The sequence below is a fragment of the Furipterus horrens genome, unplaced genomic scaffold (genome assembly GCF_987537825.1).
Source record: "Furipterus horrens unplaced genomic scaffold, mFurHor1.1.pri manual_scaffold_12, whole genome shotgun sequence".
NCBI classification, from domain to species: Eukaryota; Metazoa; Chordata; class Mammalia; order Chiroptera; family Furipteridae; genus Furipterus; species Furipterus horrens.
The window spans coordinates 77,533,743-77,559,962 of NW_028327182.1; the positions used below are offsets into that span (position 1 = coordinate 77,533,743).

Below are 26,220 nucleotides of genomic sequence, written 5' to 3' on the forward strand. Positions count from 1 at the left end.
AGCGTGAGGGCTTTTGTCTCCCCCTCAGACATCTAGCTGGCAGGGCAAGGGGCCTACAAATCCTCCCTGACCCTCCCAGCTCTTTGTTATCTCAGAGGGAAGATTACATTTCTGTGTGGGGAGGCAAGGTGCCAGGAGGCCTCAGAGCAGGACGGAGGCAGGCAGAACGATTGTCTGACCCCCTCGGCCTGGAGCTGGTCAGGACTGCCTTGGGGATGCTCTCCCTCCACTGGCCCTGGCCAAGGCCGAAGTGGAGGGTCCGCATTTCAGGCAGAGGAGGGGGAGGAGCAGCACAGAAGGTAAGTGAGGCTGGAAGGACAAAAGCAGGCAGCTCTCAATTATTCAGGAGCCTTGTCGGTGGTCTGTGGAGAGCCCATGCCTTCTCTGGGTTTCTCACCTTCTCCATTCCCCAGTCTTTGGCTGCTTCCCTGAGTACTGAGTGCGGCGGAGGGAGGTGGGGGTGCGCATATGGGGTAGCTATCAAGTTGGCCACTTGCTTTCATTTCAGTTTCTTGCTAAATCTACAGAGAAATTTGTTCAGCACCAGGTCTAGGCCCCTTAACACCAGACAAACATTTAGATCATTCTCTTTTCGTTGAAATCAAGGGTACCTTCTTCAGCCTCTTTTTTTGGGTTCAAGATACTCCTAAATGATTCCAAATCAAAAGAAAAAAAAAAAAGCTGGATTTAAAAGAATCAGAGAGGAAGAGTGCTATATTCTCTTCTAGCAAATAAAGTGGGAAATAGGAGTTAATTATTAACATTAAATGCTTTATTGTCCATGGCTTGTCTTTTCCATTATATTCCCTCAAATTGTATTTTCTCCTCTGATTCATCAACAACAACTATATATGAAACACTTTCTGAGTAGTTCTGAGCTAGGCCTGATACAGTTTAGGAGCTAGTTAAAGAGAAAGAGTAAAAAAAGCAACTAGCGAAGTTATGTTCAGTAGCAAATCAGTGAGGCATACCAGAAGGTCAGTAGGGGTTCCAGGGACTGACAGTTCTCCAAGGGAAAGGGGCATGAGTTTGGCCTCTGACAGGCCTGGGATGAGCATTATTTAAAATGAAGGAGGCCTAATGTATGGGGAGCTTACATGGGAGGATGTATACGGGCCTGATCAGGAGTTGAACGGTTGAAGGGCTCAGAGAGAGGCTTATAAGGGGAATACCCTGGAAACAGTGGCTGAAGTTCATTTATTCCACAAATGTGTGAGTTCCTGCCTTTTATTTAGTTTTAAATTTATTCACGCATTCAATAAATATTTACTGAATATTTACTCTTTGGTCAGTCAACAAACATTTGTTGAACTCCTACTATGTGAATGACCCTGTTAGTCACTATTCTTTCACCTGCTGGTCGAATACAGAAACAACTTAGTGACTCTCCTTCAATTTAGGGAGAAGAGAGTTATCTTGTTCAGTATTTGAGATTCCACAAACTTATGAGTTTGGGCGGAGTGGGGATGAGGGAGCAGGCTCCGCAATACCTACATAGTGACTTGTATTTGCAGGACATTTTTTGTGCAGTGACAGCTGTTATTGTATTTAATCTGACTCTTGTGACAACCTTGTGAGGGAGTCCCAACCAACTGGGGATAACATGTAAACAAGTTGGTCTTTTTCAGATGCATGACTTGAACAAAATCAAAGAGTTCATAAGTAGGGGACCAGAATGGAGGTATCTTTCATACCTATTGTGACATACTTCTCACCCTACCAGTATTCCCCACTCTGGCACCATGGGAGCTGTAGGAAAATACAGACTCTTTGCTCCTTCCTGGGACAGCCTACTTCCTCAGGTCTGAGTGGGTCCAAGAACTTGCATTTTTCACAAGTTCCCCAGAGCACTCATGTCCATTTGGATTGGGGAACCAGTAGATTACACCACTCTATGGAAGGATCCAGGGCAAAGGACGTTTAGCCACTTTCGCTTGGGTTCCATAGAGTACTGGAGTGTGTTCTGGGTGGGCTCTTATTAATTTCCAAACCAACACCAACCCTTAATTTCCCCCGCTCACTCTTTGCTTCTGAAACATTAACCATAGACTGGTGACTTCTGGAGACGGAGAACGACACTGCAGAATTTACAGGACCCAGTTTCCCAGGGACCCAAAACCTAACCTATCAGGCAGGGAAAAATGAGATTAGAGGTGGGGGTTGAGGAGGGGGTCAGCCTTCTCATGAATAAAAACTTTGCATTTACTAACAGGCCCTCATTTAGTCCTCAACTCTACATGGAAAATACTATAATCGCCCCTTTTACAGATGAGAAAACTGAGATGCAGAGCAAGAAAATTATAACCCCCAAGCACACAGTCAGACTCCAAAGTCCATCGTGCCCTGGACGACCTCAGGGTGACAGCGTTTTCTCAGCTCGCCCCCCAAACTGCTAATGTGTCCACCGCCTGAAATTCGGGTGCCCTCATAGGCGACGCTGGGGTGGAGGGGCACGGACGTACTCAGATGCAGTCCAGACTGCTGGACAGGAGCAGCAGAGCGCCGGGCAGACCTGCCCGCTCCCCCCTCCTCCAGGGCCGAGCCTCCAGAACTACAAAGCCCAGCAGGCAGCTGCAGGGGGAGGAGGAGGAGGTGGGACTAGAGTGGGGTGGGAGTGAGAGAGCGAGCCTCGCGCCCCGCCGGCGCACAGCGCTCGGAGCGCTCCTGCGGGCATTGGTACCGCGGCCTCGGCAGCCGGTGGCGGCAAGCAGGAGCCCGAACTGTGGTGCAGCCGCAGCGCGCGGAGGAGCCCAGGCTGTGCCGGGAGCTGGGCGGCGACGTCCGGACTGGACCGAGACTCTGCTTAGCGCATTGCGGCGACCTCGCCTTCCCCGGCCGTGAGCGCGCGCCGCAGCTGGAAAGCAGCAGAGACTGAGGACTTTTCTCTGGTCCGAGGGGCGCCCCACAGGGCGCACAGTACGAGTACTGCAGTCGGGCACGCCACGGCGCCGGGGCCCCCTCAAGGAGATGGAGTCAGGGCTGCAAGAAGCGTGAGGAGCCGCGGGGCTGGAGAGGGGGGCCACAGGGTCTGGAGACCCCAGGCGGCGGACGGAGCCCTCCCCCTGCCCCTCCTCCGGGGCACCAGCTTCGGCTCCATTGTTCCCGCCCGGACTGGAGGCGCCGGGCGCGAAGCGCCACCGGGAGTCGAGCGCTGGCCGCGGGGCTCTCGCAGCCCCGCTAGGAGCCCGGGGGCGGCGGGCCGGGGACGGGGGCGCCCGCCCGCCCGCACAAGCCACGGCGGACTCTCCAGAGGCGGAACCGCAGCGCCGAGTGAGGTAAGAGTCGCGGCGCCCCCGGATCCGGGGCGGGCTTGGCATCCCGAGCGGCCCCTGGCGCTGGAGCCCCCTGGCTGCGCGCTTTGCCGGCCACAGCTGGTCGGGTTAGGCGCCTCCGTCCGCGGCTTACCCGCCTCCTTCACCTCCCGACTCGCTCCCCAGCGCTCTGCGCCCCGCTTTTGTCTCCCCTCGGTTCCCTCTCCGCTCGCGTAGCCCTCTGCGCCCCCTGCCCGCGCTCGTCCCGCCGCTCTTCCTGCCGCCCAACTTTTCCGCCAACTCGCGCTGGGGATCTGGCGAGGCGGCGGCAGCGGCTCCGCGGTGAGTCCTGCAAGGGTCGGCCGGCTAAGGCGGCGGCCCTCGACGTCCCTGGACTGGGGAGGGCGGGAGTGGGAAGCAAGGTTGTGTGTGTGTGTGTGTGTGTGTGTGTGTGTGTGTGTGTGTGCGCGCGCGCGCGGCGTTACACGCCGTCTCTTTTTAGTCCACTCGTGGGGACTCAGCCCAGTGCAGCAGGTAGCTGTGGATGAAACACTGAAAATCCGGGGTGTTTCTAAGTCCTTTATCACCTCGGAAAACTTTCGGGTGGGCGCTGGGGGTGGGTGGGCGCATGAAAAAGGAATGATGTGGTGGGGGTTAAGTTCGCTTCTCTCCGAAGAGGTTTTAACTCCTATGTCGTCACCAAATGGCTGAATCTGCTTCAGCGGAGCGAGAATGGAATTACCTTTTCCAGAGGGGCTTATCTTCCACTTAGTCCATCTCCCTCCGAAAGGGTCAGAAGTTTGGGGAAGGGGAGGGCGCCCCGCGGGTGGTTAAGCTCCGTGCTGGGGGCTGGGGGAGGGGAACGTTGTGTTCCAATCTGGTTCTGGGAGGTGGGGGAAGGGATGAGGGTTTTGTCCGGTGCGGTTCACTCGGCAGCGGTGCATGTTGCTCCTCAGGCCCAGACTCCTCTGCTTCCCCCGCTCCTCCCAGAGGCTGTGGGGTTGGGAGAAGAGGGGCCGGTAGAACCCTCCTGTGCGGAGGAACCTATTGACGTTGTCCATGGAGTTCATGTAACACACAGCCTGTGCAGGCAGCCAGCCAGACACCTTTGGGAGAGTGGGTGGGTGAAGCCTGCTTCTCCTTTCTGGGCCCAGAAGCTATTAGTCCATTTAAAGTGTTCTGCGGTGTCTTCCTCCCTCAGTACATTTCCCCCCATTTTCCAGATGTGGCAGTCGCATCTGGTTCTGCTTCACCCCACAGGGGCACACCCGCAACCACGTTATTAACATCACTCTTCCTCCCTTCTCCCAAGCCCCAAATTAAAACTGGAATTCTTCAACTTGTCCTTTCCATCTCCCTCTTTAAAATGTCTTAAGACTTGAGATGAGGCGTTGGAATTTGAGGAGGAAAAAAAGTTAACATGGATCCCAAGTTATTTAGGATCTGATGGTGGTGGTGCTTTCTGGATTGTGTGGGAAAGAGGCACCGCAGAAGATGGACCAAGGTTTTATGGGTGGCACTTGCGAACAACTCATCTGCTGGGGGTCTGACCCTGACCTGGCTGTGAGGACGGAAGTTTCTGGTACTAAAGTATTGCTTCTTGTCCCTTCAGTTACAGCTGGGGCAACGGGAGACTCTGACCCTGTCCGCTGGGCAGCCCGCTGTCTGGTCTCCCGCCTCCCCGCGGTGGCGTCACGCCTTTTCCAAGCTCCTGGGAGCAAGCCCGGAGCAGAGCGCAGAGGCCGGGGGCGTGGGGTGGGGTGGCGTGGGGCGGGGGTGCGGGTGGGGGTTGTTGCTGCCAGAGGTGCTCCCTCTGAGTTTTTAAAGACTTGTTTGGGCTGCGGCCCCCGGAAACTGAAGTGGGACGCTTTACCGTTTAAATAACGGCTACAGTTTTGAAAGCGGAGATTGTTAAGGGTTTTTTCGTAATGTCCTTTGAGGTAGGAGAGCACCTTGTGGTCCAAAGTTGCGGGAGAGTTGGTCTCTCTCACCCTCTCCTCTCCAGTCTCTTTCAAATTGAAAACACTTCTCTGGTTTCTCCTTTGGGCGGTAGTTTTGGAGGCTGTAATGAAATCGCACTTTCTCTAGACATGGTAATTAAGGTGACTGTTTCCTCCGCAGATGTGCCCTGCCCTTTGCACCTCCGGACTAGCGCTTTTTTTGGAATACCATCTAAATTGTAGAACCTTAGCCTTACGACTGTTTAGCAGAAAATGGCCATTTTCCCCCGTTGGCCCAGGCTGCCCGTTTTCTCTCTGAGGCTTACTGAAAAGCTGTGTAAGCAGGGCCCCGTGGGACCTGCCTCCCTCTGGCTAATTACCCCCAAGCCTGGGTCATCTCCCTTCCTTTCAGTGACTGAGGGCGAGAGGCAGAGCCACTGATGACCTCTGTCCTGGTGGCCTGCTTGCCTAATGACTTGTTTACATATTTCCCCCCACTTGGTTGGAAAAAGCTCCAGGGCTGCCTCTGACCCCAGAAGAGCAAGGGGTGTTTGGGGACCAGGAGGCTGCAGGGGCCTGGCTCCAGCTGGGGTGGTTGTATGCTGCATCAGTGACCAGCTCCTTGACATATCTGTTGCATTTACTCTCAGTCATCACTGAATGTCAGCTTTTTAATGAGGGCCATCAGAGTGGATTGCCACTTGATCCTGTGTGCTTTCACTGCCTGCCTTTATCATGCTTGTAGAAATGCCCATCCTGGAGGCATTTTCACAGATGGGATTTGGGCCAGAGTGGGCACTACTTCCTTTGGTTCCCAAGTAGACAGTCCCCAGTGCTTCTTTATCTTGGCCTTACGCCATGGAGGATGTTAGAAAGTTCCGTTAGGCGCCCTTAGAATAGTAAGGAAAGCAAAAGGCAACAGAAAGAGAGAAGGAGCCTGGCAGTTGCTGTTTTCCCACCCCTCCTGGGGGAGAGGATTAGAGTGAGTACCTCCAGACCCCATGGGCCTGGGCTGGCTTTCTTCCTGGAGAACTCCAGAGGGCAGGAAGATTGAGTTCAGCATTGAGTAGGCTGACTCCAGCCATGGAGACCAAGGAAAATCCATGGGTTTCTGCTTTGAGTTGTATGCTTTTTGTTTGTTTTGGGTGTTGACCTGAAACAAGACTCCTAAAATAGGCGATTTGCTCCTGTGAGCTTGGGGTTTTAGCAGCCAGCTTCTCTGAATGCTTTCTCCTTGCCTCCGTTTTTTTAATCTCTTTCATCAAAATGGCTGTTAGTTAAAAGCTTCCTAGGAAAGTTGGAGCCTGTTGCTGCTGGAGGAGAGGGCGGTGGAGAGAATTGATTCATACATCTTGTTCTGAAGAGGCTTCACATCACTTGAGTTTAATTTCCTCTTGGGAAATTTGTCTTGCATTTGTTTTCCCAAGAGCTTTGTAAAAGGTCTGAATGCACCAGGGATGTAGAGCTTTAGAGAAGATTCTTGTGCTTCCAAAGGGGATTAAACACGAGACTCAGGTTAGGATATTTGCTTTCCCCCAAAGGTTGCATTTACCTTAAACAGAAATCCTCTCCTTACCACCATTCCCCCCTTGTAATTAAAGGAACTATGTTTGGTCCCCAAGTAAATAGCTCTCACCTCGGTGAACAACTCCAGGAATACAGTGGTGGTCCGCTAGACCATCCTGTCTTCAATAGCAAGGTTTCCTAGATTATAGTGGAGCAGTTAGAGTGTCACTTATTATTTTTTCACTAACTTTTTATATACCTCACTCCCAAGGACATTTGGCTATTTTGTACAGAGACTTGACATTTCAAAATTAGTGTTTTCCTTGGCCCAACTAAAATTCTTCACGCTGAGTTGCATGACTTTTTTCAGATATTTAGTAAGTACTTGCTCTGCCACTCTCAACAGTGAGCAAAGAGTGCTCACTTTTGGGAAAAGCGACCATTTCTGTTAAGAAGCCTTACTCTCATCCAAAAGAATTAATGTTGTGGTGTTACTTCCTCAATTCTGAGGAATTGAAAGGTTTAGAAAATGTCCCAGTTGTTATATTTTGAAATAGAGCTTGGCTGGCTAACAAGGAGTACTTGACTATTGCTTTTCTCTGGCATTCTCAACCTCTTTTCGACAGAAGTATCTATATCAATTTCTTTTCAATCAGCCTTTCTTTTTTTTCATTCACTTATTCATCCAGTTAATAAATGTGTCAGCATCTGCTGTGTCTACGTGTTAGGTGCTAAGAATATTAACAAAAGCTAGTTAGGTACAGACCCTGCTGTTAAGGAGCTTGTGATCCCATGGTGTTTTGTAAATTCAGAGGGATGAGAGCCTCAGCTAGACGCCCAGAAAAGACGTGTGGCTTTTTGAGGTGGAGCTCAGAAAATATGAAAGCTTGGCCCGTTGAAGATAGAGAAAAAGGCAAAGAAACACTTGCACAGAGTATAGAGGTTGCCTAGTAATAGGCTGCCCCATAGAAGTAAAACATAAGCCACATGTCCACATATAATCGTAGATTTTTCTAGTAACCACATTAGAAATTAAGTAAAAAGAAATAGGCAGATTTATTCATTTATTTAGTTAGTTCAGAGAGAGGGGAAGGGAGGGAGAAAGAGAGGGAGAGAAACATTGATGTGAGAGCAAAATATCAATTGGTTGCCTTTGGTACATGACCCAGACTAGGGACCAAACCTGCAACTGTTCTCTTGTGAGACAGTGCCCAACCAACTGAGCCATACCTGTCAGGGCAGAATTAATTTTTGTTAATTGATTTGTTTTTTTAGATTCTGACTATATTTAATTTAGCCCAATATATCCAAAATACATCTGAACATGTAATCAATATAAAAATTATTGCGATACTTTACTTTTTTTACATCAACTTTTCAAAATCTATGTTCTTTTCATTTCTAGTACATCCCAGTTCACACTAGCCACATTTCAATTAATAGCCACAAGTGGCTAATGGCCATCATATAGGACAGCTATGTCTAGTGTATGGGGCTTGAGGGTGGATAGTGACAGGTACCATTGTAAAGGTAGAAAATTTGTGTCCTCCTGCTGTGAATTACCAAAATATCCTGAGAGTGCTATCAAGGAGTGGCCCAAAGCACAGTGTTTATAATCCCTTACGTTTGATTAGGATCTTAGAAGAAAGCAGATACGCATTTGATCCTCATAACCTGTGATGTAGGCAAGTCAGATATTTTAGCACCCTCCAACAAGTGGGGAACCGAGGCTCAGAAAGGTTCAGTGTCTCTCTTAGGGTGGCAGGGTCATAAATGGAAGGGCAAGACTTAATTTGTTACTTTTTCCAGAAAACCGAAAGAAAAAGACTTGGCCCTGAACTCATAAGCTAGTTTCCTTACATCATTTTTGGACAGGGATATCTGATAGTCATAAAATCTTTATTCTTACAATTCAAGAGAAATGCAAGGTCATCTATTCTAGCCCCTGCTTTCTCACCAGCCATTATCCCATCTTACATTGAATTAGTACTTAGGAGAGAGCAGGTACTTTCATTCAGGCTGTCCACTTGATCCTCATAACCGCCTATGATATGTGCAAGACAAATATTTTAGCCCCTCATCAAGTGGCAGAATGGAGGTGTATGTTTGTGTCCCCCACCCCATTCCCTAGTGAGGACCTCTGCACCCAGAGTTGGCAGCCAGTCCCAGGAGACCTGACATGGGAGATACTGATGGTGGAACTAGCTGCAGGGTCTCAGAGGAAGCTGCTGTGTACACCTGTGAGGCTACAGGTCACATCTGTCCAACAGTGAAGGACGGACTGTTTCCAAAGGATTTTAAGAACTCATTAATTAGTTGAATGAGAAGAAGGTGAGGTAAAGGAGGTGGCAAGCCCTGGGGTCCCGGGCAGTGTGTGGCCTAGTGGTTTGCGTCACTGTGTTTTCTGCAATGGGGTGTGTGCCCTCTTACCTTCTCATTCCAGGAGTTGGTGCCAGACAGAGGCTGGGTCTTCTTCTTCTCCTTTTTTCTTAAAGATTTTATTTATTTATTTTTAGAGAGAGGAGAAGGGAGGGAGAAAGAGAGGGAGACAAACATCAATGTGTGGTTGCCTCTCACATGCCCACAACTGGGGACCTGGCCTGCAACCCAGGCATGTGTCCTGACTGATCATTGAACAGTGACCCTTTAGTTCGCAGGCCAGAGCTCAATCCACTGAACCACACCAGCCAGGGCCTGGGTCTTCTTATTATCCTTTGTTTAACAGATGTGGGACTCGAGGCCAGGCGGGGAAGCAGAATAAGAGACTTTTGCAGGGAAACTGCAAGATTAGTTTGAAAAGAGAACAGTCTGGAGCCAGCCCACACCTGTGAGGAAGTGGGCAGGCTTTTCAGGGGACAGAGTGGTCAAGTGGTGATGAAAGCTGCCTGTCTGCTACATTTGAAAACAAGCCAGTCATCTCAAGGTAGTCCTACCCTTTCCCTCTGGATACTAAAAATTCATTCATTACTCTCATGGCTCCTGTGGGACTTAGGTTCTTAGTTGAGTGTACCTTTTTGGGTGATAGGCCTGCATTAGTTTGGTGTATCTTTGGGACGTAATGAGATATGGAATGTGGTTTAGGGATGTCCTATGGCAAGTATCACTTCTGTCTGAGGCCAGGGATCATGCCCCATCCTATGTCCTCGATGGCACATCTGTGAGCTGCTTCCAAGGGTCTTTCAACCAATGGAATAAAGAATCGAGGCTCTCCCATTCCCAGAGTTACCTTGAATCTGTCCTTATCTGCTTGGTTTCTCTGTGGCACAGGGATACCCTTTGGAGAAAATAAGTTTGCATCAGTTAGAGCCAGGTTTGATCAACCCTTCATTTCCTTCCTCCTACCTTGTTCTCCAGCATCCAAAAACCTGAGTGATGAAGAAAAGTTTCAGTGCTGTTGCTTACCAGCTGCACGCCCTGGGGCAAAATACTTAACCTCTTTGAATCTCAGTGCCCCTGTGGCACAAAGGGGCATAATAGTTTCCACCCCTCATAAGTTTATAGTGAGGAAGAAATGAAGTGTTATACTCATGGGTTTTACCTAGTACGTGCTTGGTATGTAGTGGGTATTCAGTAAATGTTTGTTCTGGTCTCTCTCTTCTAGTCCCTTTCCTAAATTTAGAAAAATAAAAGGAAAATGTTTACTTCTCCTTTGATTTGAAATCATTTTTAAATTTTAGGAAAGCCTCAGGAGAGAGCTGATAGTAGTGTATCCGTACTCCCGCTGGCAAGCACATGTGAACGAAACCAGGAATCCAGGGGGTTTCTGCCAGCGGAGACTGACTCACTCACAGGGGCCCTGTCTGGCTCAGAGGAGGCAGGGCTAGGGCACCACATTAGGGCATATTCTGAGCAAGTGGATTCTCTGAATAACTTGAATGGTTCCCTGGAGTATTTAGGACAAAAGCCACCTGGATGATGGAGATGGTCGCCCCCATGTAGCCCAAACAGTGCCCAGGAAGTCTTATTGCTTGGTAAATGTTTAGCAGCAACAATCCCTTGTTCCTTAAGACCCTGGGGGGGGGGGCGGGTCTTATATTTTACCCCTCCAGACTACCTGAGGAGGGAAAAGGGCCGTAGTCTGTGCTTTGAACCTGGGCTGACAAGGAGCCATCTTTGAATCAGCCCTAGCAAGAGCCCATTGACTCGTGAGCACAACCTCCCCACCCCCTCACTTCTGGATTCATTTCTGTCAAATGTCAGCTGTCACCTTTCAGCATGGGAGAGAGAACTGGACCCACCTCATTGTTCAACACTCTAAGGCTCTTTTTAAGGGGTTGGTGAGAGTTGTGTTCTCTCCCTGAGGGAAGCTGATAGAACCAGAGAGCCCTGTAATGCATAAAAAGAGGGGACCCTGGAGATCAGTTTTTTAAGCTTCCTGGTTGCATAGGTCCAGAGAGGGTCAGCATCTCATTTCCTAGTCCTTGGTTTGGTCCTTGATTCTTCATCTCTCTTTACCCCACAACAAACTGTTTGGTTTTACCCTGGAGGTAGTGAAGTCTTTTTATTTTTATTTTTATTGATTGATTTTAGAGACAGAGAGAAGGGGAGAGAAAGAATCACCAGTTTGTTGTTCCACTTATTTATGCATTCATTGGTTGCTTCTTGTATGTGCCCTGACCGGGGATCGAACTCGCAACCTTGGCGTATCAGGACAACACTCTAACCAACTGAGCTACCCAGCTAGGGCAGAGTGAAGACTTAGACTAGTCTTTAGCACACCGAAGGCTCCTGCCGTCCCACCATACTCGGTGAAGCTGTTGCCCATGAAGTGGTAGAACCATCTGGGACTTCTATAAAGCCATTTTCTTTCCTAGTACAAATGATCTGATCGTGGCGCTTATGCCTTGGAGAACTTCATGATAGTTATCCCAACAAGGCTCGTACACAGTCCACACTCAATAAATAGTTGTAGAACTGAATTGAAGAACTCCTTTGTCTAAAGTGAGGCCTATAACCTTGAATTCAACAGTGGGGCGGGACCACAGTTCTCTTCACTGTGCTTGAAGGAGTAAGTTATTGCTTTAAGCACCCTTCTGGCCAGGGTGACTGTGTGACTGCTTTACCTTCTTTTTCTCCTTGCCCTTCCCCACCCCCCTCCTCCATGCAGATCCTCCTAAGTTTTTGGTTTTTTTCATTTCTGCAGAGTAAGCTTGAAAAGGAGGATCAAGCTCAAGGCAGAGTCTCCATGGAGGTGTGGAGCCTTGTCACCAACTTCTAACTGCAGAACTGGGATGTGGAGCTGGAAGTGCCTCCTCTTCTGGGCTGTGCTGGTCACAGCCACACTCTGCACTGCCAGGCCAGCCCCGACCTCGCCTGAACAAGGTAAGGCAGGGGCTGAGGGTCAGCCTGGACTTCTGGACCTCAGAAACGGGGTGGGCTGGGAGGGAGGTGATGTGTTTGGAGGTGACATGGTTGACTGGGAAGGCTCCACCCCAGGTGGAGCAAAGGATTCTTTTCCTGTAGGAGAGAGTCCCAGGATACCTGGGCTGGTTAGGGCCTGACTATAAACATAACCAGCTTCATGAGAGGCTAGGACATGAAGGCCGGTGACATCCATTTGCCAGAGGTGACATGCTATGGGTCGGTTTATGCTTTTCTATTCTGAAAAAAAAAAAAAAGTTTTGATTGGGACTCAAGAGCCAGCTACCTAACATAGATGAGTAATGAAATGGGGTTGGGTAGTGCAGAGGGCGGTGGAGGGCATGACCAATGAATTTGGGTTAGGACTTACATCAAGAGATGTTGAAAGATGTGTGGACTTAATAAAGACTTCTGGCTTCTAAAATTGTCCCATAGATACATCTTCTGTGGAGGTTGGCAGTCACGGCTGCGTGCTTGCCACTCTTCCTTCCTTGACCACATCTCACAGGCCCTCTTTGGAGGTCTGCTGAGTGGTTTGCTTTGGGTATGTGCTGCTGGTGAGATTTGGAAGAGATCAAGAACCAGGGAGCATAATGGGTCATGGGAGCCGAGAGAAATCTACAGCTTATTGGGAATGCAGAGAGCTTATTATCTTAGTGACAGGAAGGACCTGCCCTACTGCTTATGGGATTTGCTGGAGTTGTAAAAATACATGATGGAGATTACAGGTACAGCATACCTAAGTGGCTTTCGAGGGACTTTAAGAACTAATATTTGGGCTTTTCTGCTGCAAAAGGGTATGTGGCTTGTGATTCAGTGGCTGATTGCATAAATAGAGGAGGCTGGCAGGCAGTGGGTGAAAGGCTCAGGTGTGTACATGACATGTGGTTGCATTTGAAGGGCCGTCATTCTCAGCTGTTGGAACCTATTTGAATGATAAATGATGAATGAGAATATTTGTCCACTTGTGTGCAGTGATGGGGAAGGAGGAAGGAAGGGTGTGTGACACTTGTAAGAACATGCTCTGACTGGAGCAGGCAGATTAATGTTGCATTCAGTAACAGAACTAAAGGCAAGACCTGAGCTAGAACATACCAGAGACCCAAAGCAGGATGAGACCATCTCTGCCCACTGAGAGTTCACCGTCTGGTGGGGGGAGACCAGTACAGAGGTATCTAAATACACGTTAGACCATGTTTAAACCACACAGTGGAGTTACAACACAATGGTGTGGGCATGGAGAGGACAAGGCAAGCAGGGAGCATCTGAGATGGGTCCGGAGGGGTTTGGAAGGGGGAACTGAAGGGCATTCCAGGTGGAATAGCATGAGCAAAGGTACTGAGGCAGGATGTATAAGATGTATAGAGAGCGATATATCTGGTGAGCAGGGAGATAGTTGTGGGAAGTAATGCCCAGAAAATTGGATTGAGTAATGAGCACATGGAAGGCCTTAATGCCCTACTAAGGAAACTATACTTAAATGGGTGGATACAGGGAGTCTTCAAAAGTTTTGAGCAGGTAGCGATGTGATCCAGCTTTTAGAAAATTATTGTTAGCCAAATTTGGCTGGATGGGAGAAAGAAGATGGACCTGTTTGAATTCTGCTCCACCACTTAATAGCTGCATTACTTGCTTTGACAAATTACTTAAAGACACTAAGCCTTAGTTTGATCATCTTTTTAAAAATATTTACATATTTATTTATTTATTTATTTTTAGAGAGAGGGGAAAGGCAGGAGAAAGAGAGGGAGAGAAACATCGATTGGTTGCCTCATGGCATACCCCCAGCCAGGACAAGGCCTGCAACCCAGGCATGTGCCCAGACTGGGAATCAAAACACCAACCTTTTTCTTTGCAGGGACAGTGCCCAAGCAACTGAGCCATGCCAACCAGGGCTAGTTTGCTCATCTTTAAAATGGGAAAAACAATAAAGGATTAAGTAAGCTAATCCAGACAAAGCACTGATGTGTAAAATGTTAGTAGCTGCTACCACTAATGTCTCCAGAAAGAGAGATGTTTGTTTTTAATGTCTAGCTAAGGGAAGTGAGGGTATACAGTAGGGTGGGAGCCCTGAGATTGTAAAGGAAGGAAAGAATAGTAGAGACACTATAGAAATAGAATCTGTGGGTTGGTGAAAGCAGGTTGGATGTCAGCTTCCGGTGACTAGAGACACACATAAGATGAGATGAGTGTAAGGGAGTAAGTTAGGATGGGAGTTTGTGAGGGGCAGAGACTTGCATCAGCCACAGTGTAGATGGGATAAGAGTCCAGAAGCAAGGAGGGCCTGGGTGAGGTTGGAGAATCCGGTTTTATGACGGACCCTAAAGTACTGAAAAGCAAAAAAAAATAGCCTTTCTCTGAGAAATTCTTTTGTAGCCCAAAAATGGAGGGTAGAAAAATGGAATTGTATGGGCACTTATAAGCAAGAGAGAGATGTCTGAGGGTACCAGCATTGGAATTTTAGGGGTGGTGGCAGTGGCGGCGGCGGCGGTGGCAGCGGTGGTGGTGGTGCTGGTGGGTGTATTGAAGCTGCTGGCTGTGGGTCCAAACAGGGAAAGGAAGCCGAGGCTGTGACGGAGGATGGAGCCAGGGTGCCGAAGGTCCTGATGAGGACAAAGTACAGGCTCCCTGAACAGGAAGGAGGGAATAGGAGAGGTGGAGGGATATTTGGAGGCTGTGCAGCAGTGAAGACTGAAGTCAGTTGGCCATTTTTTCAAATCAGCTTAATTGAGGTATAATTTACATTCTGTAAAACAGACCAATTTTAACTGTATAGTTCAGTGTATTTTGATAAATGTTAATTGCCAGCCTCATCAAGATATGGAGCATTTTCACTGCCCCTCCCCCAAACTTCCCTCAAGCCCCTTTGCAGCCCTGACCCCAGGCAACCACTGATCCACTTTCTGTCACTACGGATTAGCTGTGTCAATTCTGGAATTTCATATAATGGCATTATATGGTGAATGTCTGTTCATTCACCTGTTGATGGCCTTTTATGTTGTTAACAATGTTGGCTATTATTACTAAAACTCCTGTAAATGCTTGTGTACGAGTCTTTGTGTAGGCATAAGTTTTCTCTGAACTGCCATGATTTTGACTTCGGCTCTACTGCTTCCTGACTGTTGGCTCTATAATGTATTGATAATGAACATCTGCCCCTAACGTCGTCGTGGATATCAAATGAGACTGTATACAAAGCTCCTAGAACAGTGCCTGGTATACAGTCAATGAGCACTAAGTAGCAGTTGTGGTATCATTTCCTGAGACCCCACAAGAGGCAGCACATGGTGAGGGGCTCGTTTCATGGGTGGGCCTGGAGAACAGTTCCCTTTTGGCTGCGTACATCCCTCTCTTGGTGCAGCCCTTTTAACATAACTTGTTCCTCTGGCGCTTTGTGATAGAACACATACTGCTGGTCTCCAGAGAACTGCTGTGAAGTCACAGGGACAATCTTTATCTCCATGCTTTGTAAACAATATGGTATCTCACAAATAAACGTAAAGTATGGTTATGTAGTTTGGGCCCTGCTGATTGTTTAATAATAATGCTGCTGTTTGTTGTCCACAGAAAAGACTGTAATCTGTGCATAAAGTATGTTCAGAAGTTTAAAGCCAACTACCCAAAACCTTGTTCACACTGAGAGCTTTTCCCCTTTCGAAAGGTTTTGCTGTGGGTGTGAGTGTGTGTGCTGTGCGCGGGTGTGGTGGGGACCCCTCCCCCAGTCTGAAAATGCTCCTGAGGGAGTGGGGAGGGCCTGGAGTTTCTGGCTGTCTTTGGAAAGTTGCTTTAATAAGGGTTTCAGGAAAACCAGCCTCCCTCCCTCCTTCTCCTTTCCCTTCTCTAGTTTAGGAACTTAAAGAGGCTCAGCTTGTTTCAGATCAGGCTTTAAGGGAGGGGGCGCTGTGTGCGGAGACTGAAGCTGGGTCATGGATGGTGTGCCCCTTTAAAAGAGAAGCACCAACTTGAAAGACATTTTGAGCTTGAGGAGGGCTGTGTCTGTGTATTTTTCTCTGTTTAAGAGTAAGACCTGGAGAAAAGCAAAGTAAACCCTTTCAAGGCCACTTCTCACAACTGGGAGTGGGGGTCCTGCCCCCTTTTTAGCATAATATGGTTAAATACCCCAGACCCTGTGGTTGAAGGGACAGTATGAGACTTGCAGTCTCGAAATACTTGTCTACATGCTTGGAAATCTGCAACTAATAAGCAATTTAATGGGCAGGGGTTTTACAGCTCCTCCCACCTCTCCAGATTTGAAGGAGTCTGGTGGCCGGTTGAAGGGGGCGAGGTTACACTTAATGGAAAAGCCGCAGTTTCCATTTCTGGCTGCAAGCCCCCTGGATGCCGTGCGCCACAAAGCAAGGCTTTGTCTTTGTGTTCCACAGAAACCTGCGCCCGTGGGGGAGAGGCTGCAAGTGGTGCCAGAGACGTGGCCCCAGCCTCAAGTTATAGGGCCCCGGCCACCGCAGGCAACCCCCTCCCCAGGGGTCCCACAGCTGCCTGTGGTCCAAAGAGATACGCATTTCAGCCTGTCTGCAGGGGGACCCTCAAATAGCTGCCAGAGGATACCCCACTACCAGCCTCAGACAGGTGGTCACCCCGCTGGGTGCAGCCCCTTGGTGTGGCCCGAGGACCAGTGTCCAGTGCTGCCCTGGGACAGACACATGCAGGACCGTTCCTCTGCCCCACCGCGCTCCACTCCAGCAGAATTTCTTGTGAAAAGAACCTATTTACTTCTGATTCACCCTGGAGGTTTAAAGGGAGTTTCTCCACCCTCTGCCAGAAAGCGAGTGGAATTACATGGAGCAAAAGGTGATGCTGGGTGACCCACTGGAGAACAAGGACGGTGGATTCAGGACTGGAGAAATGTGCCGGGTGCTGAGCTACCAGATTTCCCCAGTGGACCTGCTCTGTCCCACATCCTCCTCCCCAGAGAGAGGTGGCTGGAGTGCCTTTGAAAGGGTGTGTTTGCAAGTGTCTTGCTGAGCTGAGCAGGGTGGGGGTAGGGAGGCCAGCGCTCCGCTTGTGAGAGAATGTGAGGGAGGAGTGCTTGACCAGGCCAGGCAAGTGCAGCAAAGCCACTCCAGAGCTGTGTTCTTGGCTCTGGCTTCTGCATTGCTACACCATTAGCTCCACTGATTTTCCACTCTGGCTTTGCCAGCCAGCTCCCCGAAGTCAGGGAGGAGGAATTTCTCAGGGAGGAACAAATGGCTGTCCAGAGCCCTTGCCGGGGGGTGGGGGAGGGGAGGGAGCCAAAACAAAGAATCAGGCCAGGATTCTGTCACCCGGTTTCTGTGACTACCTGGAGTCTGGGGTGGCAGGAACTGGAGCTAGAGTGTCATTTTTTTGGTATGGCCCCGGCAGGGAGGTGGGTTAGCAGGGCTCAGCCGGGGTACTGGCTCCTGGTCCGGCAGAAGCAGTGAGTGATGGCTTGTGTCTGGGGCGCTGATGGATGGTCGTGGGAGAAGTGAGTCCTGGGGAGTCATTATCCTGGGAGGGCAAGGTCCAGGGTCAGAGAGCCTGACCAGCAGCTGCGCCCTGTTTTTACAGTGTCTCATTCCTCTGGGGCCACTGGGGGCTCCAGCTCACCCTGTAGACACCACCTTTGCCTCTTCCTTCCTTCCCCAAAGGCTGGAAATGAGACAACTGTTTCCCTGCTGACTGGGGAAAGACCAGCTGCTCTGGCGCTCCTGGTCTCCCCAGTCCAGCTGCTCAGGCCTCCCTATTCATTCTGGAGACATACTGCAAACACTCTTCTCTCTGCCCTACCTACCTCCCACGCCAGGCCCCCGGTGATTGAGCTGAAAGTTCCCTGCTCTACCTGGGCTCCTAAGGGCCTGGAGTAAATCCCAAACTGTCCTCTTAGGAGATGCTGGAGGCCAGGGGGTGTTGCTCTGACTTCCAGCTGGTGACACCAAGTAGGGTGGCAGTTGCCTGAAGCCCCCCAAAGTGGGTTTATAGGTTTGTTGCCTTTTAGTGGTGCCACCAGGTGGCACGAAGACATTATGCTCCTGCCCTCAGAGTTCCCTCTCCTGTGTCTTGGTTCATGATGACTCTTACCTTTCCCCTGGCTAAGTGAGGTGCCCACAGCCCTACGAACTGGGCAATGCTGGGGTGAGGGGTCTCTCTCCAGTGAGATCCAGGCACGGAGAAAGATAGACTCCAATGGAGTTTGAAACCCAGTGCTCCGTCCTCGTCCCGTATGTTGTGGCATGGCCGTGCCTCCTGGGATGGGTTGTGTAAAAGGAGGTGAATGTTGGGGCAGCAGGCCCTGCCATTTGAGTGAATGCGACTGTGTTTCCCAGGCCCTGGATGTGTAGGCGCATTGAGCGTCAAGTGGGTGAGAGGGTCAAGGAGTTCAGCCGAGTGGACTTCAATGGTTATGAGCCTGGACAAGGAAAGAGGTTAAAAACCAGCAAACACTGAAGTTTCAATATCTAATCAACAAAGAAAGTTGAATTTAGAGCTTAGCCTTTCCTCGGTCTCCGGGATGGAAACCTAGCCCCTAATGGCCCTTTCACCATTCATTCACTGTTGCTCCTCCCTCCGTGTTAGGTTGTTGCCATTCATTCTCTCCACGCCCCCCACCACCCCACCCCCATCCCCCATCTGGCCAAACCAAACTCCTCCTCTCCCCTTTTTGAATACAACATATACATTCCTATCCAACCATTGTTTATCCTGGTCCCTTAGCTGGAAATGACCATCCTTATCCTTTTATCCTTTCAATTTTTTTTTTTTTTTTTAATTCTCACTCTTAGATTAAAGTTTAGCTTGGGTTTAAGTTAAGGCATAGCTTAGGGCCATCTCCCTCTCAAAGTCTTCCTTTGTCTCCAAATTAATCATTTCTTTTTCCCCCTTTCTGTTTAACTTTTCAATCTAGCACCTTTCTTCACCCTGCCTTACATTATATGTAGTTTTTAATATTTGGCTGTTTCCGTCACTAGAGCAAAGTTCTGTGCAATCAGAAAGAATATTTTTATTGCTCTTTTAAAACATGGACAGTTTGACATGTAATCTAGGTTCATCAGAGAAAATTTAGAAAATATTTGTAAAAGAGAAAAAGAAAACCTCATTTTCCCATCATCCCAAAATAATCACTGCTATGAATATTCCTTTAGACTATTTTTTGTATTTCTACAAATGTAACTTTTCAAAAATGGGATTTATATGGTATATACTTATTTGTAACCTAAGCATGTATTTATTGCAGAGAAAATTTTTTCATCATGCTTAATAACCACAGAGTATTTCATTATATAGGTGTGCAAGTTTATTTATTTACCCAGTCCTCTATTGCTGGGTGTTAAGGTTATTTTCAGTAGCTTGTACTTAAGTGAACAGACTTCTACCAATAAAATTTGTTCACGAGCCCTGGCTGTTGTGGCTCAGTGGATTGATTGAGCTGTGGCCTGTGAACCAAAGAGTCACTGGTTTGATACCCAGTCAGGGCACATGCCTGGGTTGCAGGCCAGGTCCCCAGTTCGGGGTGTGCAGGAGGCAACCACACACTGATCTTTCTCTCCCTCTATTTCCCCCTCCCTTCCCCTCTCTCTAAGAATAAATAAATAAAATCCTTTTAAAAAATTTGTCAATGTGTCCAAGGATACTTACACTCAGAAACTATTGATTACACAGTGCTAAAATGCCCTGGAAAGGTTATATCAGTAAAGGTCTTTTACAATATAATTAACAAATACTATTATTGCATCTTTGCGCTCTACATGCTTTACCTTTTTATATCTTTACACCAGTCCCATGGCCATAGGTTTTTTATTTCTGTAATTAGAAGAAGAAACTGAAGTTCAAGGAGTTGAGTAACTTGGTTAAGGTAATATAGTTGGTGAGAAAGTGGAACTGGGATTCAGACCGAGGTAGGTCCGATTTCAGTGGGGGTTTTCCCAGTTCATTATACTGTGTCCCTACATTAAACTGAGTTTCCCCACAAAATAGGCATCCTAACGTTTCAATTTAAGCATTGCTAGATCAGTCCCCTTTACCTCACTTCCTTTCTGGGGTGGTATGTACGAGTGTGTGATTGGTGTAAGCGCTGCTGGACATACTTGCCTTGCACCATTTCTTGTGCGGCATTCTGCTCTTCACTTCAAAGTGATGCATCAGTCCTAGGTTGTGAGCTATCCTAATGAAGTGGTTCTCTAGCCTAGAATGATCAATAGAACAAAAACCCCATTGAGGCTGCCTTTTCCACTGTTTGGCCAAGACCTCCTACATGGAGAACGTCTAGGATCAGAGGTCTCCACATGTCAGATGGTATACCTGAGTTTTCTTGGGAGGTCACACTTATTCTAGAATGTAGTGGGATTGCCGGGACACATAAACCACCTTGATTGCTTTCCCAAATGGCGGTGGCCCCACAGCGTTTGATGGATGGAGCTGAGAGAGGCAGCACCATTAGCACTGTTTTGAGGGTACCAGTACATATATTTTGAAAACAGGAAGAAATGCAAAAGGCAGGGCAGCGTCCTGAAATTTTGTTTTTCTTACTGTTTCCTTTTAACAAATTAATGTTTTAAAAAATTATATTACAATGTAGTTGGGCTAGTCACAGATAATTACAGGATTTAAGAAATACATAATAATTTGTAGAATACTATCTGAAGTTTGTCCTAGGAATAAAGCACAGATTTATTGAAAGTTGTTTGGTAAATGTCTCTCCAGTTCCTTCAGTAACTTTGGGGGAAGGGGCAAAACATCAAGAGTCTTGAAGAACCCTCTTGAATGGGAGGCCCAGAACAAATGCCATTCCTACCACTACCCTCAGTCCCGGCCAGCGTCATTCTTACAAGACATACGCAAATACAATAAGTGACTCACTTAAGTAGTGTCATCCAATGACTACATCAAATAAGGACATAAAGCCAAGTTATGAGAACATCTGGAGACACAGGAGAGGGCCTCTTCCCTAAAGCGAAAGGACAAACTGACCACCATTTGTGGGCTTTGATGGTGTGTGTGTGTGTGTGTGTGTGTGTGTGTGTACATGTGTACACATAAGCCGTGAAGGCAGAGGTTTAATTTTTTTGAATAAATGAATGCATGCTTGAACACGTGGCTAAGTGATCATTCATTTTATTTTTTGAAAGGTACCTAAACTTACTAGTTTTAAAAAGAAGACGATCGGAATATAATATTTTTCAACAGTAAGGTAAGGAAAATAGGTGAGAACTAGTTACTGCTACCACATATGGAGCTCATATCATCTACTGCAGTGGTTCTTAGTGTTCACTGCATGAATATCACCAAGCTGTCGGCAGGCTGGCTTGTTAAAACCCACTGCCGGGGTCCCTCCCAGAGCTCTGGACCCTGAGCTTGGTGATTCTTACAAGTTCCCAGAAGATGCATGTACTGCCCACCCACGGACCACACTTTGAGAATCTCTCATATCAATTAATTCTCCCCCCCCCCCCCCCCCCCCACACACACAGTCTGTAATGTAGGTGTTATTTCCATTTGACAGTTTAGGAAACTAACTCAGAGAGGTCGCTCAAACGAAAGCTTGCCGAGGTTCAACAGCAAATAAATGGTGAAGCTAGAGTTCAGACGCAGGTCTATCTGATGTCTATAGTTTCAGCTCTGAACTCCTGTGCTGGGAGGGTTGAGAGGAGAGGAAAGTGTACTGCCTGAGAGTCTCTGAAGAGAAAGACAAAAACAGGGAGAGAAGTGGGAAAGGTGGACGAGGGCTGAGTCAGTTTGCCTGAGGGTATTGCGGAGGGAGGGAGGACAGGGAGAGGGAAGGTGTTCTAAAGCTTTCCTTGGAAGGTAGGAGACCCTCTTCTAGAATGCTCCTTTCTGCTTTGCTGGGGCTTTAAGTCAATTCTCGTCACCCGTGGAATGCTGATCAACTCTCCAGCCAATTAGAAAGAGTCTGATTGCATTCAGAAATCTCTGCTCATTTATTGTCAAACTTCAGAGTTTACATTCAGAATTAAGGTTTATTTTCCTTAGGTTTTAGGAATTAGCTTTTGAGCCTTAGAAGAGTCAGGTTCCTAACTAACTACTGAATGAAGTTCTCCCTTCGGCATTCAAAACTTATATCCATGGTATTTGGGCAATCACGACTGTATTACTGCCTGAAGGGTACATTGGAAGTGCCTTTATTTTATGTCTGTCCTTCACTACCCTCAGGCTCCCAATCCATTTTAAAAATTTACTTACCTTGCCAGTTCTTGGTGAAATAAATCTTTATAGAATAACTGTGTTCCCGGTGTACGCCAGTCACAGCCTTTCAGCAACTCCATATCCTCTGTTCTGAGGCCTCTCCTGGTGAGAACAGACCAGAGAGAAGAGATGAGGAGAAACATTTATTGAAGGTTGCTAATGTCTGGAGCTCTGTGACCAAAACAGAATCCCCTCTTGTCCCTTCACACCAGAGGGAGCTTTGTGCTAGTTGGGGGAAGAAGGGGATAGCAGTGAGTTACGCTCAACTCCAAAGGCCCAGTTGGAACTTAGAATGTTGGTTAGAACTGGAGCTTGTCAAGTCAGTCAACCTTCCCATTTCACAGTTGAGGAAACTGAGGCCTGAGTGGGGAGGTGACTTGTCCCGGGTCACACGGTGAGTGCTAGGGCCAGTCATCTGAGTTGTTTCTACTCAGATGCCCTTTCTGCTGCACCCAGCCAGTTATACCCACCTGTGGCTCAAGCAGAGTCTGGGACTAAGTGGTTTTTACTAGGATTTCAAGCTAGGCTCTCATTCTCATCCCTTAGGACATCTGGAATGCTGACGTTGCTCAGAGTAGGTAGCTCTCTCTCAAGGCCCTAATTATTCAAGATCTCCCTGGTTGTCTGAGCGAAGGAGCCCGCAGTGGAGACACTGTCCCTGACTCTCTCCCCCAAGCCTTTGGTCCTGCTTCTTCTACCTGCTGTCTACCACACACCCATACCATCTCAGGTAGAAAGATCCCTAAACCATGTTCTTTTAACTTCTTAAAACACAGTGCTAAATGCTCAACCTTCATGGTGTGAAGAGGAGAGAGAGGACTCATGCATAGTACGTCAGTGGATCCTCTAGGTCCTTGCTACCCTGCAAATCTGCAGAACAGACCCATGATCCCAGAGTTTTAGATTTTATGGGCCAGTCAATGTTTAGGAACCTATACAGGATTGACAGCTTATTTTACCAAGTAAGAACCTTTATAAAAACACACGCTGTCCACTACCTTACCATTTGTATTGTGATAAAATGTATATGAGTATAACATTAATTTGACTGTTTTCACTATTAAAAATTTTTTTAAAATCTTCACTTGAAGACATTTTTTCATTGCTTTTAGAGAGAAAGGAAGGGAGAGAGAGAAACATAGATTAGTTGCCTCCTGTACACGCTTAGAGGGGGATCGAACCAGCATTCTGACATATGTCCTGACCGGTAATCAAACCCACAGCCCTTTGGTTATGGGACGATGCTCCAACCAACCGAGCCACACCGCCAGGGCAATCATTTTTTCACGTGTGCAGTTCTGTGGCATGAGCACATCACATTGTTGTGCAATCATCGCTGTCCTCCACCTTCATAACTTGTTTACTTCCCAGCGAAACCTCTGTACACTAATTCCCCACTCTCCCCTTCCCCGGCCCCTGGCAACCACCATTCTATACCATTTCATTTTAAATGGATGTTTATTGCCTTTATTCTTATAATGTAAAAAATAAGGAGCGTCGCTTTAACATCGGACAGAAACATTAACTTTATGCAGAGCCCATTCCTTTCCCCACTGCGGTGGGCAATGACCCTCCTCACACAGAGCTCTGTGACCAGACCCTCCATTGCACTAATGGGGTTAGGCGGGGAGGGGGGATGGCAAGCACCTTGGGGTGCTGAGAGCCCTGGGGAATTGTGCAGTCAAGCACCCGTTTTGGTTTTGGGAGGCCAAAAGGCAAATTCTGAAACAGCTGGGGCCTCTAATAATTCATCAGCAAGTTTAGGGAGCAGCAGCTTTTTCCTGCCCAGCTCTAGTGGTGTTTCCTTCCCCAAACAAGCTCTGCTGGGCGAGGTCCTAGTAGGGGGTGGGGTGGGGGGAGGGCAATACATTCCTTTTCCTTAAGGAACTCGGCCGGACTTTAAGGTTAGAGCACAGCCGAGTGCTAGCTGCAGGGTTACCTTTTCGTCATTGATTCATCTCACTCTTGTCCCTCCCCCACGCTTAATGATCTTTCCATTACAGAACCCAGACCAGGAAGTGCATGACAGGTCGCAGCTGTAGACACATGGCTGGGAGGCCTGGGCTCATGGCCAGTGGTGGGAGGGTCTGCACTCCCCTTCTAGCAGCAGGACCCCTACACACACACACACACACACACACACACACACACACACACACACACACACACACACACACACACACGGCCAGTGGTGGGAGGGTCTGCACTCCCCTTCTAGCAGCAGGACCCCTACACACACACACACACACACACACACACACACACACGGCCAGTGGTGGGAGGGTCTGCACTCCCCTTCTAGCAGCAGGACCCCTACACACACACACACACACACACACACACACACACACCCCTCAGCTAGTTCCCTACACACACGCACACACCTCAGCTAGTTGCCCAGCTTTTCCCTTACAACTTAGTGGAAGGTGTTTTTACTTCTGTGTTGTAATAGTTGGTGGCCTTTTTATTTGAATTTAGGATGTGATTTTTAATAAATACAGGAGAAGAACCCGTCCTGAGCATCTAGATTCCCTAAATTTCAGCCTGTTCTAGTGGTCCTGACAGGGTTTGGAGTTCTTTGGGGGGAGTTTTCCATTGTTGAACAGAGGTGCTCTAGCTTCTTTTTCCAAAATGGGACCCGCTGGCATAGCCTTAGAGGCTTGCAGGTGTCCAGTTTTAATGCTTCCAAAACCATCAGTTTTCCTCTATGGTTCCACCTAAACGCCACGTTCAAAACATGTTTTGGGGGGAGGTCTAGGTGCAAGACCATGGGTCTTGCAAACATAGAGACCTGGGTTCAAATCACAATGAATGAGTAGAGCCATCTTCATTTTTCGTTCTGGTGGGGATGGCTCCTTCCACATACAAGTTTGCTCAGGAAATGTTGATTCACCCTAAACTGTGTCCCAGGAGGGCAGTTGTCACACAGGCATTGCTGTCTCCACCACCAGCTGTTTTGCTGGCTTTGTTCCCTGAATCTGCCCAGGCCGGATTCCCCTGGTGCCAGATATGAAATGGTGACACGAACCTCTAGGAGCTGTGAGCTCAGACCCCCTTCCCCCAGCTGTAGGGCATCTACCTTTGCTCTTCCTGGGCCAGCGGGCTCTACTGCCTCCTGCATGTCCTTAGTGAACTTTCCTCTTCCCAGAACAACTCCTTCCTGGGAAGAAGAGAAGCGAAGTATACTGGGAATCCTTCTGGGAAATGGATGTAAAAGAGGTCCCCACCCTGCCCCCTCCGGCTCCACCCAGAGTGTCAGTAAATAGTTGGGGTGAGAGCTTTTGTCAGGGAGAAGGGAAGAAGGGAAATTTCTTTTAAAATAATGCCTAGGCACATTCCTTTGTTAATCACTTAATTACAGTCCTTGTCCCCTGTGTGAGGGCTGTCCCCACAGTGGGAGGTAGGGAGAGGGTGGGGGGCACCATCCCTAGGGGAGAAAACAGTGTGGTATGAAGGTAGGAAGGAGGCATAAGACCTGGCGCTGGGACTTGAACCTCAGGCTCCATTCCAACACTGGGTCACCCCTCGTAACATCTGTTTGAAGGTTTACACAAAACTCGGGGCCCCGGGTCCTTTTGGTCTGGGTGTCCTGAGTGGGGTTCTGCATGCCTGGGCCTCCTGTTGCCCAGTGCTGGGAAGCTGTATTTGGGGGGTCGTGGGGTGGGCGCAGGGCCCCGGCTGCAGCTTTGGCCTGCGCAGGTGGTTCTGCACTAAATTACAGTGATGAGGTGGGACACACAAAAGGCTGAAATCTTTTTTTTAAATAAAAACAAAACAAAACTCCAGCCCCAAGCCCCTGGGCTGCTGAATGGCGATGGCTTCCTGTCAGGATTAGCCGGGCCGCCTGGGCATGTGTGCACTGCCTTTCTCCTCAGGAAATACCTTTAGTAAGCCCTAGTGGGGTCCCCATGGCAACGCGTGAGGGGACCTGCTGACGGAGGCCATTCAGCCCGCCATTGTTCCTCAGCTCCTTTGTCGGGGGCTGC

The 26,220-nt window shown here is 48.4% G+C and overlaps 1 protein-coding gene across 8 annotated transcripts in view; it reads left to right on the top strand.

The window, feature by feature from the left end:
• Positions 1–2,997: 2,997 nt before the first annotated feature.
• Positions 2,998–26,220, top strand: part of FGFR1 (fibroblast growth factor receptor 1) — a 47,067-nt gene continuing 23,844 nt past the window's right edge. For 4 of the 8 annotated variants that reach the window (XM_090258173.1, XM_090258176.1, XM_090258177.1 and 1 more), the window contains exon 1: positions 11,848–12,019. In XM_090258173.1, coding sequence (XP_090114299.1) covers positions 11,929–12,019 — 91 coding nt within the window. In that variant the 5' untranslated portion in view covers positions 11,848–11,928. Of the gene's footprint in view, positions 3,276–3,518; positions 3,594–11,840; positions 12,020–26,220 lie in introns of those variants that run through there. The other 4 variants (XM_090258174.1, XM_090258175.1, XM_090258179.1 and 1 more) reach the window with 3 other exon arrangements.